At 35.8% G+C, this 18,426-nt stretch overlaps 1 protein-coding gene across 1 annotated transcript in view; it reads right to left on the bottom strand.

Moving 5' to 3' along the window:
• LOC121296314 (nuclear factor NF-kappa-B p105 subunit-like) overlaps nucleotides 1-18,426 on the bottom strand; it is a 37,064-nt gene that overhangs the window by 14,225 nt on the left and 4,413 nt on the right. Inside the window, exons 5-14 of the mRNA XM_041221731.1 lie at nucleotides 16,454-16,494; nucleotides 15,584-15,682; nucleotides 9,099-9,247; nucleotides 8,737-8,900; nucleotides 6,763-6,921; nucleotides 3,881-3,985; nucleotides 2,940-3,031; nucleotides 2,457-2,595; nucleotides 947-1,072; nucleotides 506-604 (exon numbers count right to left, since the gene is read on the bottom strand). Of these exons, the coding sequence (XP_041077665.1) occupies nucleotides 506-604; nucleotides 947-1,072; nucleotides 2,457-2,595; nucleotides 2,940-3,031; nucleotides 3,881-3,985; nucleotides 6,763-6,921; nucleotides 8,737-8,900; nucleotides 9,099-9,247; nucleotides 15,584-15,682; nucleotides 16,454-16,494 (1,173 nt within the window). The remainder of the gene's footprint in view (nucleotides 1-505; nucleotides 605-946; nucleotides 1,073-2,456; nucleotides 2,596-2,939; nucleotides 3,032-3,880; nucleotides 3,986-6,762; nucleotides 6,922-8,736; nucleotides 8,901-9,098; nucleotides 9,248-15,583; nucleotides 15,683-16,453; nucleotides 16,495-18,426) is intronic.

Below are 18,426 nucleotides of genomic sequence, written 5' to 3'. Positions count from 1 at the left end.
TTCATTTCTAGGAATAACATGTAACCATCTATCCACTATTATCCACTATTTATTATACATGGAGTACTAAATGTTCTCCTCTAGCAATGTGTCCAAGTGTTAATGAAAGCAAGTGAATAGAAAGTAAATACATGGTCATGTTTTTAACTAGATTAATTAATTTAATATACCAATATGTACATCTATGTAATTTTTCAGTATAACACACTGCAACTGTTTAATTAGTTATCTTGGGGGAGTCTTGTAATATTGCTTAGTGCTGAAAGAGTTTAAACAAGTACAATTCAAATGACTTCTCACTAGGGTTCCCACCTCTGATTTACAAAAAAACGGGACACCAGAGTCATTTCGCACAAAAATAAATAAATAAACAAATACACTCTGATGATACTTAATGTCCTGGGAAGTCTTCACAAAAAGAGAACAATCCAGGCAAAACCAGAATGGGTGGCAGCCCTACTTCTCACATATAAAATAAATATCTTGTTAAATTTCTTTTTTTTACCATGTTTCATTCCAGTACCGGAGCTGCTGGGACCACCAGAATATGGGTAGCGGCTTCCAAAATTATTATAGTTTGGGTATCCTTGGTAATTAAATCCAGCTATAAGAGAAAAACACGTTATGTGAAGTACCTTTACATATTAAATATGCACTTTACAGAAAATCAACAAAACAGTAATAACCTGTTTGTTAAAATACTTATTCACAATACAATAAAGTATTGCTCATGTCTATGGTACTACCACAGCACTGGAAAATTCAGTAGCCTTAAAAGACGAGGACCAGCTACAGACTGTCACTACAATCACACTGGGCAAGGTATTCTGAATAAATGTGCAGGGAAGAAGAGGAACAAAACCATTTTTAATTTTCAAAGCATAAACAACTGATTTTATTGGTTCTGAATTTCTTATGTTTGAGTGCCTGATTTGTATCGACTTACCCCCTCCTGTTCCCGGAGCCCCTCCTGCCCCACCGTACATCCCTCCTCCCCCTCCACCAGCTCCAGCACCATAATCCGGAAAGCTGGGCAGTGTCTTCTGACGCTTCCTCTGGACCTCCTCCTTATCTGTGCACAAAGAAAGACACATACTCATCTTCTACATAAAACATGTAAATATGTGTGTTTACATCAATAAAAATGTAATTCAACTGAGTCACTGAATTCAGTACATTCAAATGAAAGTAAAACAAAGCTGCCAATGTTTGTGTGTTGATCTCTGTTACGTTCAGATGTGAAAGTGCAAATTCCACTTGTACAAGATTCCATTGAGCTGTGTGCATCTGGATCAAGTACAGATGGTAAACTGCTTTCAGTGAATCATATGTTTTAGTCTTCTACTACCAACAATCAATTTTTGCAACATAACTGACAGCTTTGATGTACATTATTAGCAGTCTTCATATATTGCACATTGTATGCAAAACACAATTAATATGTTCATTTTTCTGCATCACCCCGTTTACAAATCTAATAACAAAACTGGTTTTCATTTGTACTAGTTAAAGTGGCAACAAACCCTGTGACCCTATGTTGAGCTGATAAACAACCCGCAAATCAGACAAAAATGCAGAAAGGAAATACTGATCCTAATTAGCAAATAAAAAAATGATGCCATGGAATTCCAAAATCTCCCTATATACAGTAGAACCTGTCACATGTCACCTGTCATATCCTCCATTAACCGAAGGTTCTCTGGCACAACGGTACTGATGGAAACTAATCAATCCACATTTTATTATGGGTTTAAAACCATTTATTCAGCTGTTAGCATGACAGAATGGATTCAGTGCCAGATTAAAAAAAAAAAGAAAAAAAAAAGAAACGTTTGGGAATTCTGTTTTACTTTTACATGTAACTGCAAAGTTTAATCATGTTAAATAAAAGAAAACAAGAAAGCAAGGGATTAATATAATTACTACATCATTAAAAAACTGAAACAAGATTTTTTTCACCGACCTCCAAAGCTAGTTTGTGTTTATATCATTTGCTTTCGTGTTGTTCTTTCTGTCTCAGGAGGGAAAAACACAAAGTGTAAAATAAAAATTAAAAAAAAAGCTGTTGTGTTACTTTAGCATTGATTGAGAAAGTACACTAAGAACTGTTTTTGGAATGCTATTCTGTGAATTGTCAAATACTGTTTTACGATGCTTTTTTTTTGCAATCATTTTCACAGATTTTCTTTGTACAGTATACATGCAGTACAGTACTCTGGTGTTTCAGACACACTAGTGTACCTTACATTGTTAATGTATAATGCCCGATGTTAGTAACGCAACTACACTGATGTTTTACGACTCATCTGATAAAATATTCTGACATATCTGATGGACCCTGCAACCAATTAATTTGGATATGACAGGCTCTACTGTACAGATACTGTGCCAATTTCTCTTTTTAAAATACTGTACCATATTGTGATTAAGCATGTGAAAGACACAAGTACAATTACCTATAACCTGTGGATGGTAAGTGAAGGGCTTTGGTTCACTTGTCTCATTGTCAGACTTTCTTTTCAACTGGACAAACACAGAGGTTGGTTTTTGCAAGTTGAGGTCCCGGTATTTTGGAGTCTTAAAGACTATAGCAAACTGGAAGATAAAATATAATTTTGTAGAAGAGTCATCTATTCCCCCCCCCCCCACAAAAAATGAAAAAAAAAAAAAAAGAATTATTAATACATTTCACAAGGCTGTCTTTTGTGACTCAATGAAAGACAATTCAAAACAGATTCAATGCTTCAACAGCTCAACTTTAAAAAACATCTCAAGTCAAGCTGACAACAAAGCACCGAATAAGGCATTACACGTTTGCACTTGCTAAATCCATTGCTTTAGAACTAAAATATGAAGGTTCTTCAAACAGTATTACGTCTGGAAAGCTTGCTCTGGCTACAAGCAGCTACATTTTCTTTGCCTTTCTGTACAGGACAGACCTGTCTGTGCACATCTGTGGGTGAAAAATCTCCAAAAGCTTCCCAGTATCCTCCTGTTTCATCCTCCTCATAGAACCGAACCTGGATGTCATCTGAAAATGAGCAGTATTGCAAGCTTATGGGAAAAAATACTGTTTTGAGAGCTAATGGGAATATGTTGTTGTTTTTGTTATATTTTCAGCAGTGCAGTACTATGTGTGACAGAATTCAAATGACCCCAATTCAATCCCCAAAATAGCTTAATACACCATTGTTGTATGCAGAACGTTCCATAGTACTGGGAAAATCCCATGAGCATGAACCCCAGGGCCACGTACAGTACTTCCTTATTCGTAGCTGACAAAACAGACTGCAGGTGAAGCATAATAAAAGTTGAGCTCAGTTTTATTCCTGTTGGCATTTCTGATTGTTTTCAAATCTTACCTTTTAATAAGTTGTGCTGTAAGAAAAAAATCTAAATGGTGGCAGATAACCACTGTGTACCCCTTCACGACTCTTGTAGTTTCTAGAATTTGAAATTTTGTTCCGGGTTAAACAGATCTTTTAACGGCTCCTTCTTTGCTCCGTGCCCAGTGTTGCAAAATACATTTTCTTTTTAGTTCCCTGAAAAACCAGTTTTATACACAGTACAGTGCTCACAAAAGATCAGTGAAAGGGTAAACCAAAGGTATCCACTGCCATAGTTTTTGACATTATTACACATTTAAACAAAGACTTTGGAAACTAGGAGACCTTTAAACAACAATACAAATATCTATATTTTGATTTAAATATTTGTAAGTTACGAGTAAATTGTAACCTTAACACCAGTTTGGTTTCAGGTCAGCACATGGTACAGATATTCCTGTTTTGCATTGTAAACACTCTACTAAAACATCATTGTCACCAGCATTTATTAAAACATAATCAGCCATTTTTAAAAAAATGAGGAGTATGCTTACCTTTTTGAACCTTATCACAAAGCAGATAGACCTCTTCACCCCCAGTAACACAGCCAGCTGTGCGGTCCATCCTTACAATCTTTAAATTAGAGGCATTTGGGGCTTCTGTGATGGAGAACAAACCAACAAATATCAATATACAGGTTTTTAAAATCTATCATAGTGGCAATTGTCAAGTCCCACCCCTCTAAAAAGCATCAAACCTTGGCCTCACACATACAAGGAAATACTTTGTACATTTTTCAGTTTTTAGTACTGTGATGACAGAAGGTATGATAAAGTAATTGTAACACAAACCCTTACGCTATCTCGAGACAAGTACACATGTATTTGGATACCTTCTTAAGACACGCTTTTATCTATGTATAAACAATGTTTTACTATAATGATCTAGGGTGTTACCACAATACCTTCTATTTTACCATCAAAACTGCGTTCATATTCAGGTGTATCCAAAAGTTACACTGAATATATGAATGTATATTTTACAGTAACCATCGAATTCTGGCTATAAATATGACTGACTCAATCGGCATGTGATTTAAGGTTTAGACAATATTCAACTTTGATTCAATTCAATGTTCTCAGGACTTGTTTCAACAAACAAAAAGATAACAACCATTCCTGTTGAAAGATTTTAAGTTACAACAAAAAAATGTAACGGATTTCGTATGTATTGGATCGCAGTAATTAGTTTTCAATGTATAATCAAGTATTATACTAAGTATGTTCAAGACAAATGAACCATATATTCAGTTGTAATAAAGACTAAATACATTCAATATTCAACAATGCATTCATATTTGCTCAAGTAATTCAACACAAGTTAATATTACTTCATACTAAATTTAAACAGAATTAATCATACAATTTTGTTATGCACCATGGAAATTCATAAGTTATTTAGTTACAGTCCTTTTATGTGAAGAAAGTTGAGAGTCTCACAATGAAAAATTACTTTATATAGCTTTCTCCTCATTGTTAAAAGCATTTGTTTAGAAACTTGATTTTCAGTTTGTAGTCACAGTTAAAGGATTTGAAAAAAACAAGATAGCTTTTTCTTCAGAACTCCATGTCCCATAATGCAACAGAACCACACACCAAGTGGTTTCCTCTTCCTGTTACAGCAGCTCCAAATCGAGCTGGTTTAATAAGCACTTTGGTATTAATAACTTCATTCTTCTGTTTACTTCTTTGTATATTTTAGCATAAAGTATTTTTATTTATGCTTGAATTAAGGTATTTTCTTTAAATCGATACAATGTAATATGAAGTTCATAGAAAATGTGTCTGGTAAAAGGTGTATAATTCTTTAAATGAATGCATTTTCAAAGAAAGGCTGTAACTACTACAACTAATTTTGCATTAAAATATTTTTCAACAGCGGGATTCGATGCTATGATTGATATTAGGGGCCACAGGGTAGACCCTGGAGCCACCGCTGTCACTCACATTAGGTAAACAGAAAGCAAAGTACTGGAACCACCATATTTGCAAACATTTTATCTGACCCTGACTGAGTGCTGCTACTGGTTGTTACGGCAACCGCCTTCCTAGCTTCTGCTAACATTCTACTTGTTGGCCTTTTTTTGTGCATAACAACAACATAGCACTGAAGATTTCCCTGAAACATAACATGCTGTGTTTATGTGGTCCAATTACTGCTGATAGTGGCTGATAGTACTGCAAGCAGGGGTTCATTTGTGCCGGATCACAAATATGGTACCTTTGTCTGACCTGCAAAAATTATAGAGTTAGCAACATCTATGAGTAATAAAATGTCTAGTTTTTTTCACAACCCAAAACGCCAAAAAACTAGCGCTTGTTGCTCCTGTTCAGACTAGCTGGTCCACCACTGGTATTGTTTAAACATGAAGATTATGTTAAAACATGGATAGGCAAAGTTTGACACGCAGCTATCAACACCAACAATAAGGCATGAAACCAACAAGCAGCTGAGCATCTGATGCATATATGGAAGATACTGCAAATCAAGGTCAGTACATTAGTTCTAGAAACAAACATGCTGTCCCTCTTTCTTAACTATAATCCAGTACCTTTTTTTTTTTCAAACCCGACTGCAGGTTTGTATGCCGTTGACTAAAATTCAAAGATGTTGTCAAGTTGTAACTTCTTGTTTGTATACCATGCAGCTGCAAGGTTTTATAAAATATAGTTTCATGTTTAGTGATCGTCCCCAAAACTAGTTTTATAATAGTGACAAAAAAAAACAGATCCGACTTTTATTAAAGTATGTCATGTGGATAATGATGTACACGTGATATTGATTAATATACTTTTTTGAGATTTCACGGGTCTGGGCTTGAAGATGTACAGATAATAAACAATACCGGCTGATAATTTCTAGATTGAGTTTGAAATGTTTAACAACCATTTCAGACAGTTTATCTCATTTTTTAGTTTTAGGTTTTGTACACACTGTAATTATGTCCAGTTCAGGTTATTTTGGTGTGCACTTTAAATATATACCACACACTATTTCAGCATATGGATGAAAAGAAATTTAATAACATTTGTGCATGCAATACAATAATTTGTGTGTAATGGAATTCATGTAGCAGTGTGAGCCAAAACCTTAGGTGAATGATTTACACCTTGCTAGTAAGTAAAAAATTATTTTTGTTGTGCATCGTCACATCTATGTTGAAAATCTTTTACATAAAATAAATAAATAAAATCTCCCTTAAATGTGCATTTTGATGCATGGGAAGTTGTTAATTGTACTAACACTGGCCTAACCCCCTTCCAGGCGTTTCACAATTCAAGGAATTCTGGATATGTTAAAAACAGTATTACAGACTGACACATTCTCATGCTGATAGATTCTCATACATTTACTGACTTGAATCCCTACTACTTACTGCTGTCAAAAATTGGATCTGAAATGACGGGGTCCAGCCGCCTTGTGAATCCACCATCACTGTCAGGCAAGAACGCTGTAAACATCAGCTGAACCACACTGAGATCCATCTCCTTTGTCTGACTGATGGCAGCATTAGCAATGAGGCTTCTCTGGTGATCTACAACAGGGAACTCGATTAATCACCATTTTCTAACATGCTATTGGGAATTCAGAACATAGCACATGGGTTTCCAAACTCTGTAATTGTAACAGGAGTGAATAGCCTTTTCAGTAACATTAAGATTGCTGCCCCTTTTCTTCTGCTGAGGATAAATGTCTGGATCTGTGTGCAATCGGGAATGCAACCTACCTAACCAAAGTGATTACTGTAAAGATAGTGTCTGGGTGATCAAGGTAGAGCAGGGTTTCCACATTCCAGAGACTACAGTGATATACTGAAAGTGTAAGAAAAGTAGTTTTTTCAATCTGTTGGCATGAGCAGCATTAACAGCGATTATGTGAATTCCATTTTTAGGTTCTTTGCTTGTTGTTTTTATACTTAACATACTGTATGCCATCGGAAATCACTTGGAACCTTACAGAACTCCCAGGTCCCAGTGTGATGTAGGGGATAAATATATGTAAAAATATTATTTTGTCCTGTTATTATTTACAGGTTGAAAATAATCACAATTATCTTAATTCCATCATTTGATATGTTCTCCCTAGTACAGTAAGTAGTTTTTACTCACACACAATGTCTGTTTTTTTGCTTGTTGGCTTCTCAAAATGAAGCCTTACCACTGTTCCCTCCCATGGTTACAATCAACCCCCCCAAAAATCTTGGCAATATCCTTTTTATAACTTCTGACTAGCTTTAGGTGACTCTCTGAAACATCAGCTGTATGACTATCGATAACAATTCCAAAAAACATAAGACAAAACAAATAATATATACCACAATAATCAATTATTGTGATAGAATATTTGTTTAGTCTTACATTTTTTGGAACTACTATCAATAATCGTACAGTTGGTGTTTTTGATGGTTATCTAAAACTAAAAAGGATACTACAATCATGGGAGAGAGTACCGTAAGGTTCCAAGTGATTTCCAAAGGCATATGTTAATGTAAGGCACTAAGATAAGGTGGGTCCTTGAGGTTCCACCTGGAGCGAAAGGGTTAAGTATAAAAACAATAAGGAAAAGAACCTAAAGATGGAATGTAGATAAATTGCTGCTCATGCCAACAGATTAAAAAAAAAATTACTTCTCTTGCACTTTCAGTAGATCACTAGTCTCTGGACTGAAGAATGTGGAAACCCGGCTCTACCTTAATCACCCTAAAAAACGAAGGGAATGCAGCTTGACTTGATCATAAAACTATTCTTAGTAACTGTGATATTAAATGTCTGACAAGTTACCACATGTACATTTTGTTGGCATTTTTCAAACACCCATTTTTTCAAGAAATACATTACAATACGTCATTATCCAATGACAGATTTCTGGTTAGGCTATTGATTCAAAAGAATACTTTGTTTTTTATTATTGTTTTATTTTCATAGTTGGAAAAACAATAATGACGGGTTCAAGTAGTTTTCACAGCAGTTGGCAAAGCACCACAAGATAATACTATGAAGACCAGATTGCATGTATTATACATTACTTAACACACTACTTATGCTTCTGTTCCCATTTGTTTCTCATTAAGTATATATGCAAAGCAGAAAAACTGAAAATGCAAACTCTGCAAGCCCTGTTGGTTTATCCATGAAAGATGTTCTATCATACAGTATAATGCAAAAACTGGCCTATCCAATGCTTCATCATTAACTATAAAATTCCCAAGAGAATTGAAATACTGAAAAAAAACTTCACAAACTTAATGATTTGGATTAAAAGTATTTTTCATTGTCTTCAACACTGAAAAAGGCTGTGTCTGAACGTTTGCCATTCAATGTAAGTTTCTTTAAGTGTTTCCAATCCTTACCTGTGAGTTCTCTTGATACCCGCCCCTCAGTCTGTAAACAATTTATTTCTGGGTGAATAGAGATGCCGTAGTTGTAGCCCAATCTGTACGCCTGAATCATTCTGTCCTCCAAGGTCTTGCTTACGTTCTTTTTAGTGACATGAAGAATACCCAGGTTTGGAAAACTAGGAGACAGGAAAGTAATTGTTGTCTGTCTGTGAAAGGCTCTATGACATATAACAAATTATATTTTTGCAGCAAATTTATTAAAATCTCAATCTTAATGCTTCACAAAAAATAAAATTAAAAAAAGGATTCAGTCTTTGTATTTATAAAATTCCCAGACAAAAGCCAGTCACTCCCAGAGGTTTACAATTGCTCACCTAATGCTTGTATCTTTGGGTTGCAGGTCAGCCACACATATCCCTTTGTCACACTGCTTTCCAACCAGGCTGTGCGCATGCAGGCGTACCTCTTTGGAATGGGTCACGAGCTGAACGACGATCTTTGCTGGTCCCTGATAGTTGCATATCTAATGGGAATATTTTAAACATTAAACATAGCAACATAAGGAACAGTAGAAGTTGTTTACTATTAAAGATGTCAGCATTTTTATAGGTCTTGGAAGTCAAGACTTACTGCTTGTTTTCACACAGAAAAAGCATTCATTAAAGTCAATTAAGTTATAATGCTGGATTCTTGTATTTTTTGATGACCTATACATTGCCGAAGTTAGCTCAACAATGTCACTAAAAGAAAAACTGTACAGTAATGTGTAGTTTATTAGGCATAATTGCAATTAATTTGTTTCCTTCCTTTGGTTTCTCAAATGTACATTTGTAGAATTTGTAAGTCTTTCCAAGTTTTTTCATTGCATTGTTATTTCATTGAATCAATTTTAAGCTCAAGAGATAACTTAATTCAGCACATCACACATCTACCACCACATACCTTCACAAAAGAAATAAAAACTACCAAGCTTCTGGATAAATTAATAGCTTGATATCTTTACAGTAACAAACCATAAGAAAATATACATTTTGTGGAGTATTGTTTTGTTGTAATGTCTAATCAATACACCTTACAACAAAATAATACCACACAAAATGTGTACTCCCTCTAATGCTGTGTACAGTAACATTATCTTTGAAAATCTGTAGTCATCCAGCCTATTTTACATATATCTTTAGCAGTCAATAACAACTGAAGAGAAGCACCTGAACTCAGGTGAAAAACACTGCACTGCTGCTTTGAGCTGATGGGGAGGTCCTGATTGGCATGGGTGGTTGGAGGGTGTGCCCAGGGAGCTTTCACCTGTTTGAGAAGGCAACAGCGCCAAAGCTCAAGGCTACTGCACAGCGCCACAGCCAGACAGACCAACGCTGAGTGAAAGCTTGCTGTGTTTACAAACGAGGAGAGGGATAACTACTATGAAACTCAACTGCCAGGACTGTCAGCAAGACCCGGAGTCGCCGGGAGGCCAGGACTTTGGGAGCAACAGCAGTAGGGTAGTTTAGGGGATTTGATCCCAAACTAGGTAGAGAGGATTTCGTAGTGTAGTAGGATCCTGGAGTGGGACGTCTCTTTTAGAGAGGCTAGCGCTCGAAAACTTTTATTTTTAGCTTTGTTTCGTTTTCTTTATTAAATCCGGCGGTAGGATTACCATTGTCGGTACCCTAGTGTTGGAGCCTGTGTTGTTATGAAATCTGCGCACCTGTGCGGTGTGTCAACACCCACTGCTCTGTGTCTGACTCATTATCAGTGACAACCCACGCAAGTAACACCACCCTGTTACAGGCAGCTTAACTGGTATCTGACTAATTGTAAACATCACCATTCAGAATAATTACAAATATCATAAAAAAGCTAGGGGACTGTACAAAAAAAAACAAAAAAACATTTCAAGTTACTTTTAACATGGCCATTATGCAATGATCAGTTCTGCCAAATGGCAGCAGTCTGATAAAATATAAAACACCATCAATATGTACATTGTACAGCCTGTGCCACGTGGTTGGTTAATGTGTTAGGAAGGTACTACTATGACAAAAGCTTCATCTCCGAAAGTCAGCCAACCAAACAAATAATTATACATTTGAAATTGTTTTACTTTCACTTTACACAATCTCTTACAGTGCTGAAAAAACTTCCACAACAGACTTCTAAAGAAAAAAAAAGCTCCTACTGGTCTATCTGAACAGTTTAGCCAACTTTAACATACGTTTTTAGGTAGGACTAAATATAAACTGATCAGGGTAATACAATGTTGAGAAAGGCCTGGTTGTAGCCATGCTGTTATTTACTTTATTAACAGGCTGACATCCTGTCAGCAAGAACTAACCATGCTCTCTCTCTCACTGACAAAATCTGCTAACCACAAAAGGTAGTTAAATTAGCATTGAGCACTGTGAGTTACTGCAACCTGAGTTTCGAAAACAAAAAAGAAAACAAAAAAAAAAAAAAGGGTACAGATTCCGAGAACTCCCAGTTACTTCTCACTAAAAACCCTAGTTCCTTGTTAGAATGATCAACTTGGTATTCAACTGTATTTCCTTTCACTTCACAATTTAAAAAACACATGAGCTAAAAGGAAATTACCATCGGCTACCACTGTATTTACCTGAATTGGTTTCAATTGAACCAATCAAACCATTCTGTCTCCCACAAGCAGGGTCCCAGCAAACTATTCTTTCTTTTCTTCTTATCTTTGATCTTATTATCCCATGTCAGGGACTCCCCACAGGTCTATATTGTGGAGGCGAGCATATGTACTTTCATTTGTAGAGTTTTTGTATGTATAGTATCTACAGAAGTGATATAACTTGCCAAGAACCTTCTTTAATCTCAGCGTGTAAGGAAGCTCTGTGCCACACTTTAAATTATTTATCTAGCTATAAAATGAAACAAAGTTAATCAACCCCCACTTCCAGGATTCAGAATCTTGCTAACATCTGTCGTTTATGTACAGCAGGTGAAAAGAGGCAATCTGTTTGACAGAATAGACTGGGTCTTCTGGGTTGCAGTAGGGAAACTACATTTCAGTTTGGCATTTCAAATTAGGTAGAAAACAGGGGTTCAATTCATAAACTGGTTCACTATGTAAAATTAATGTCTCACTATCAAATTAACATGTTTTAATGATTTACTGACTTGTTACTAATGTGTTGGTTGGGCCTGGAGAAAACAATACTGTACTATAATTTAGTAACAGGTATAACAGAATCAGTGATTGTGGCATATACAGGGTTCTCCCCAGGCCTTTTCAGCAGGGCGTGCCGCCCGTCAAAGTGGCTGTCTCCACCTGGCTGAAAAAACCCAATCTGCCCATCTTGCAGATGCTACTGTGTCTTTAACACTAAGACTTGATTGCGCTTCTAGCAGACTAAATCAATTGCTGATTGAAAAAAAAATAAATAAAATCTTGGAACCACATGACAGCTGTGTTATGTCTTGACACAACATTTAACCAATCAAAGAGCTGAAGGGGTGGGTTTTCTGTGTTAAGCACTAAGAGAGGCTAAAACATAACTGCTAAAAAAATTACCAATTATTTTCAATGCAAAAATAGTGACAATGAATGCAGGGAGTCAAAATAAGCCGGCGATCGTCACAATCCACCATCTAATACTATATTTGCACCTGCTACTTTATTAAAAAAAAAAATATTATGATTATTTTTGGGTATTATTATTCAGTTCAGTTTTTGTCGTATTATTGTCCTGTAAGGTGATATATAGTACACTTTATTTATTTTGTTGTGCTATTGTAACAATATGTACCCAGGTGCTTGTGAGAGATATTGGGGGTTCATATATAGAGGCTGTAGGCCTTTAAGGAGAAAGGCATGATGGGATATCAAGTGAACACTTGTCAGCTGACATACAAATGCTTAAGTGCAGAGGTGCTGGATTATTACACTCTGGTTTCATGCAACAGTCATGAAACCAGAGAAGTTATACATTTTAATTACAATAAATATAATCATTTTATGTCATCAATATTTGTATAGCAAATTATTAAAGTACCTTTCACATTTAAAAAATGAGTGAACACCTAAATAAAAGTACAGATTCAAAAAGGATGTTAGCATAACAAGCAACCCATCATAAAACGACAGTAGTGAAATGCCTTGAAATACTTTCTAAATGCCCGTATTTTCCATGCACTGCTTATTGAAAACCCACATCAAACCTAAAGAAATTACCTTCAAGATTACCTAGCAGAAAGTGAAAGTTGCAGTTAAAGTTAGGTATTTTAGTTCTTTTTTTTTTGTTTTTGTTTCGCTTATTTGTCAGATTTTAGCAATTCCCGTCAACAACAGTAACATAATAGGAATTTCCCAGCCAGGTGTAGAATCAGCTTCCGCCTACACAACTGCACACAGGCTTGAGCTTCTCCGAGAGTCTGTGGCTGCACCACTGGAAGTAGTTTCTGCCACACGGCGGAATTTCAAGAGAATTACAAATCTGGGATTTCCCCCAATAATGACAAACTCTCAATCAACAGTTAGAAATCAGAAACCTGAAAAAAACTATTTCAAACAAATTAAAAAATATTTAAATATACTGTTAAAATTATTTTTTTTTAATATAAAATAGCATCCTAGTTTAAATATTCCTGGTCCTCCTGGAAAGCTTTTACATTTCTTCAATAGGATCACCCAGTTTGTCTAGAATATGTTAAATATCCCCCACTATATAGAGTATGTCAAACATTGTGTATTGTGGAGGCGTGCTTATGTACTTTCATTTGTACATCTGTCACACTTCAATGTGCGTACATACAGTACAGTATCTACAGTACAGTACCTACAGAACAGCTTGTCCTCTTGTGACGAAACTTGCTTTTTCAAATCTCAAGGTATACGGAAGCTGTGTTTCTCATGTATATTTTAACCCACAGTGTATAGATTCATACCACAAGCGTGGGTATATATTAGCGTGGGATACATTTTTGCTATTTCACTTAAGCGGAACGATTACCGGGACTAGTTTAGAACGTGTCTTTGCTTGCATTCCAGTCCGGTGATGTGCCGCTGTGAAATTCAGGACAGAGCTGTACTTTGGTAGTTCAAACAATACTGCCACTGGCATATGTTTTATACAACTTTTAAATGTCTAAAATATTTCAGATTTCTGTTGTTTCAATTTAGATTCCTATTTCCTTGAGAAAGTTTAGTCAAGAAATGTCAGTTACCGGTCTGCCTGCTTCATTCTTATACAAGATCCAGTCTACATAATAATGTTTCATTTCTTTTTTTAGATATCAAATATGATTTCTGGGTGTCTGTACTTATTTACTCTTCAAAGTAAGCATAAATGCTTCTGCTGCCATCTGCAGCTGTGGGAAGTATTAGATGTGATACAAGCTCAAATTTAGTCCATGGCTGTAATTACACAATGAGACCTGTTAACATAGTGCAGAGAAATAGTGTGACCTACATTTACAGGGGGGAAAGACTGACAGGCACATATATACAGCCTCAGATTACCATTCTTTCAATACTTTTCATTATTGCTTGGCTGAATATTAATATCACACTCCAATAACCTACGAATTCACACACAATAAACCAAAAAAACACTGGGTTACAGAAGCCATGAAGGAAAGAACTGCATTTAAGGGGTGATGTAAGTATAGGCGCAATGCAAATAATTGCTGATGCAAAATTCTAATTGCATTGCGGCCAGGCAATTATTTTGCACTGTGCCCTGTGTAAGCTTTAGAGCAATACAAATTACTCAATACGCAGAAATAATGATCCGCAATTATGATAATGAGGGTCTTGATGAGCGCATCGGTCGGATTTGGCAGAAGCACTTGCAGAGTTTAGGCGTACAGAGAGCAGTAGGCGCTCTATGACATTTGTGGAGCACGAAAATACAAACCATCAGGAAGACACCACAGCAGCCACCCTGAACCCAATGACAGGTCTCTGCAGGTGTGTGCTTTTATACAGCTCTTAGTTACTCGCTTCTACAATGGTTTGCACCTTGTAAGAAGAGGTGTAAAGTTTTTGGAGGGTCAGCAATTGCCCAAGTGCAAGGCAAAATTCTTTCATCACATTATAATGTTTGCGTGCGCTTAGTATCCAGATCTCACCCAATTCCATTCTATGTTCTTCATTTGAATGCATTTCATATCATTTTAATGGCCTACTGATGGCAAAGTACAAATTTGATAGCAGGTGCAGAGTGCCAGGGAACACTATTCTTTACATACGCTGAATTTTTAGCAACCAGTAAAATAAGACTTTACAGCGGCTATTTACGGGAGTATTATGGGGATTTTGCACCTGCAAATCATTTTGCGTGTATTACGCCCTTAGTGACTATTCTCTGATCAACATCACTCAACAATACTGTACAATATGTTTCTTTTTGTATCTTGTTTTTAGCTGATGTTTTGTTTTACTTTCATCTCTTTCATCCAATCAACAACAATAACCCCATTTAACTAATACAAAAACTAACAGAACTATAATTTTTTTCAACAAAAACATAACTGCTGATGCATAATGAAAGGGGAGTGGTGTTTCTGATCATATGGTTTATACACAAAGTAAAATGTATAGGAGGTCGGTATCACTGACATGGCTAAAGGCTAAAACAATGTGGCAGTAAAATGGTCAGTACTACAGTAGCACACCTGCCAGGTCTCCTGATTTAGAGCATGATTCTCAATCCCGAAGAGACTCAAGAAACTCCTCATATTGTAGACTGCCAATGGTAATGTATTATTACCGCAAGTAAATGTTCTCTCTCTCTCTATTGAGCACCACCAGTACCTCCCTGCCCCCTGCCCGCCCCCCATAAAAAAAATCTCCCGATTTGGTATTTTCAAAAGTGGGGTTCTTGTGATAACGTACCTTGACTTGTGGGAAGGACTTCCTGTTCTTCTCGCTTGAAGCGCCAGGCAATCCACCATGCGATGGTCCCTCACACCCGTAGCGGAAACGAAAGCCTCTCTAAAACAGAGTGGATGAGTCACTAAAATCTTCATGCCTGTCACTTTCTTTAATATTACAAACATTGAATAAACACCTTTTTACTAACAGCATTTTTTTCAGGCACTACCTGGGATCTCTCAAATGTTAGATTGGGAAGATTAGGAACTTAGCTACAGTTTATTAGTTTAGAAACTCAACAGGCACAACAGCACTCAACTGTATGAGAGTCTAAAGACCTGGACATTGTCTTCCATATAACTGATGTGAGGCCGAATAGGCAATATTATATGTTATGCAGATTAGAATGTACTCTGTTAAAGAAGGCGGTCGCAACACGTTGACATTCTTGGCCTCATATTAATTCTTTATTGCTGAAATACATTTCATACCGTAAAGAAAAAGAGACAGCCTGATGATTGACTTGTACCATTTGCTTAATTTGTGCCAGGGCTTGCTGGGGCATAGCCCCGGTACCTCATACATTATAAAACTTAAACATCTCATATTTTTTACTCTCAAATTCACGCTGTCTGATAATTTCGCATTTTCAGTCAGCCATTATATAATGCACCAAAGTTTTCTTAAAATTCTCAAAACATTAAAAATAAAGGCAATCCACTGTAACAACTAAGAGGGGGTGTGTGACTTGACAAATATGAGAGGAAGCCCGGGAAAAGGTGTACGGGTCTGTCACTGGAGAATGAATCATTGTCACTGCTTGCGCCCCGGCAGCTCTCTCAGTACAAATTAAGCACTGCAGATACATAACCTTGTTTACAGAAGTCTTACCTGTTTAGGTTGTTCTATAATTTGGAGGTATGGTCCATCTGCTAAAAAAATAAATACAAAAAAACACTGAATTTTTTTTCTGCAGAAAATGAACAAAAATTTAACAAAAATGCATAGTGTAGAGGACAAGGTTTCAAAGGTAGTTATTTTTTCATTAATTTAATACAATTACTAAATTGAAAAAAATTGGTTTTATTTTAATATATGAAACAGTGCATGCATTTAGAACATGTACTTAACATAATAAATATGTTATAGTTCTTAAAACATCACTGTTCATATCATAACATGTATATGATCAGAACATACAGACTGCAGCACAAGCCGCAACTAGAAAACTGACTACCATGTTTAAGAAAACCAGTTTCCATTTCAGGGACAAACCACATCAAATACCTAGTACTATAATCTACTGTAAATTCACACACAACTGGGACTTGGAAGCGACTAATCCTTATGCCCTTTAAAAATAATAAATGATATATTCAGTTTTCATGTGGTCTGCAATTCAAAGTAGAGCTGAATTGGCTAATGCATTTTAACAATGGAAAGAAATACCAAACTTCAAAATCAAAGACATTCAAAACCACACAGGTTTTAAAGAATATTTTAAATTACTCAGTAATGTTTCAGGAAACTGTTAAGTCAATAATTGTAGGGCAAATGTAATTTCCACAAAATATGTGCCCTGAAAGAGAGCGACAGTACATAATATAAAGGAAAAGTGAACAATAAAAAGAGATTAAATACATTATAATTTTAGTACAACTTCCCCTTTAATGGTGTCGGTGTTTTAGAAACATTCCATTTGACAAAATAATGGTATAATCGGGGATTATAACAACTGGTTTTACCATAACATTCCCCCAGAAAATTATGTCCTCAAAAAATGTCATAAAATATGCAGCTTAAATAATTGAGTACATCTGAAAGTCCCTGAAATATCTGTAGACAACAGTTTAGTTGCACTTTCAATAAAACTAAGCCTTGCATCAATCAACAACTGTTAGGCATGAAACAGTAATGCACCATTTCCTTGCAGATTCTATTGCAGAATATTAATACTGATTTTTATCAATTGTGCGCACCTTTTTATAGGTTACAGCATTACCAGTAGTAACCAAGAACCATCATTAGTCAATACAAAAAAAACAAAAAAAAAAACCTCTTCTGCAATTGTAAAACCTCAGACAATGGGCTGCAATGCAAATCAAGGTGAACAAGATAGAATGAAAATGTTTTAAATAGAGGAATGACAGCAGAAATAGAAGCAATTACTAGTTTTATTAAAAGAAAGAAAAAGGAAGCACAATTTGGAAGTAACACAGCACCACGCCTTAGTTTTACTTGCACTGGCACCTTTTTCTGCAATATTATAATTTGACAGGAAGGATGGTTGGCAGAGGATAAACCTTACAAAAGACAGGAAACTGTAAAGATTTGCAGAAAAAAGACTTTTATGATATAATTTTTTTTTTTTAACTACAGTGTTAAATAACACATCTAAATAATGTTCACATACACACTTTTTTTTTTTTTTTTTTTTTTTTAATTAAGTCTTTTGAGGTGATGCAAAACTTTTGTCCACACACTAGAATACAATACAATTTGGAAGCAGCAAAAAAAAAAAAAAAGTCATCCATCCCCCCAACACTACAGAAGAGATTCTGTGACCTTGTGGATAGGAAGAACTGTGAATTACTTGTCTTGCAGGATTAATCAAAACACTTGTTTTTTAAAATCACTTTTCTAGTCAAGCAGCTTGTTTTTTTCCTCCATTGAAAAGGAAGGGGTAGGCTTCCATTATAAGAATATGCAGACTTTTTTTCTGCATTCCATACAGAACTTGGCAGCATCTGCCCAATTAATACAGTAGCAAAAAAAAAAATCTGGATTTTACAGTTTTGGGTGTGGCTAGTAACATTAGCCAGGTTAGATCATTACAAAAGACCCTGATGTCCTATTGACAGTCT

This window comes from Polyodon spathula, chromosome 2 (genome assembly GCF_017654505.1).
Source record: "Polyodon spathula isolate WHYD16114869_AA chromosome 2, ASM1765450v1, whole genome shotgun sequence".
NCBI lineage: Eukaryota > Metazoa > Chordata > Actinopteri > Acipenseriformes > Polyodontidae > Polyodon > Polyodon spathula.
Note: the sequence above shows the minus strand (reverse complement) of the source record. Positions and strands in the feature narration are given on the sequence as shown.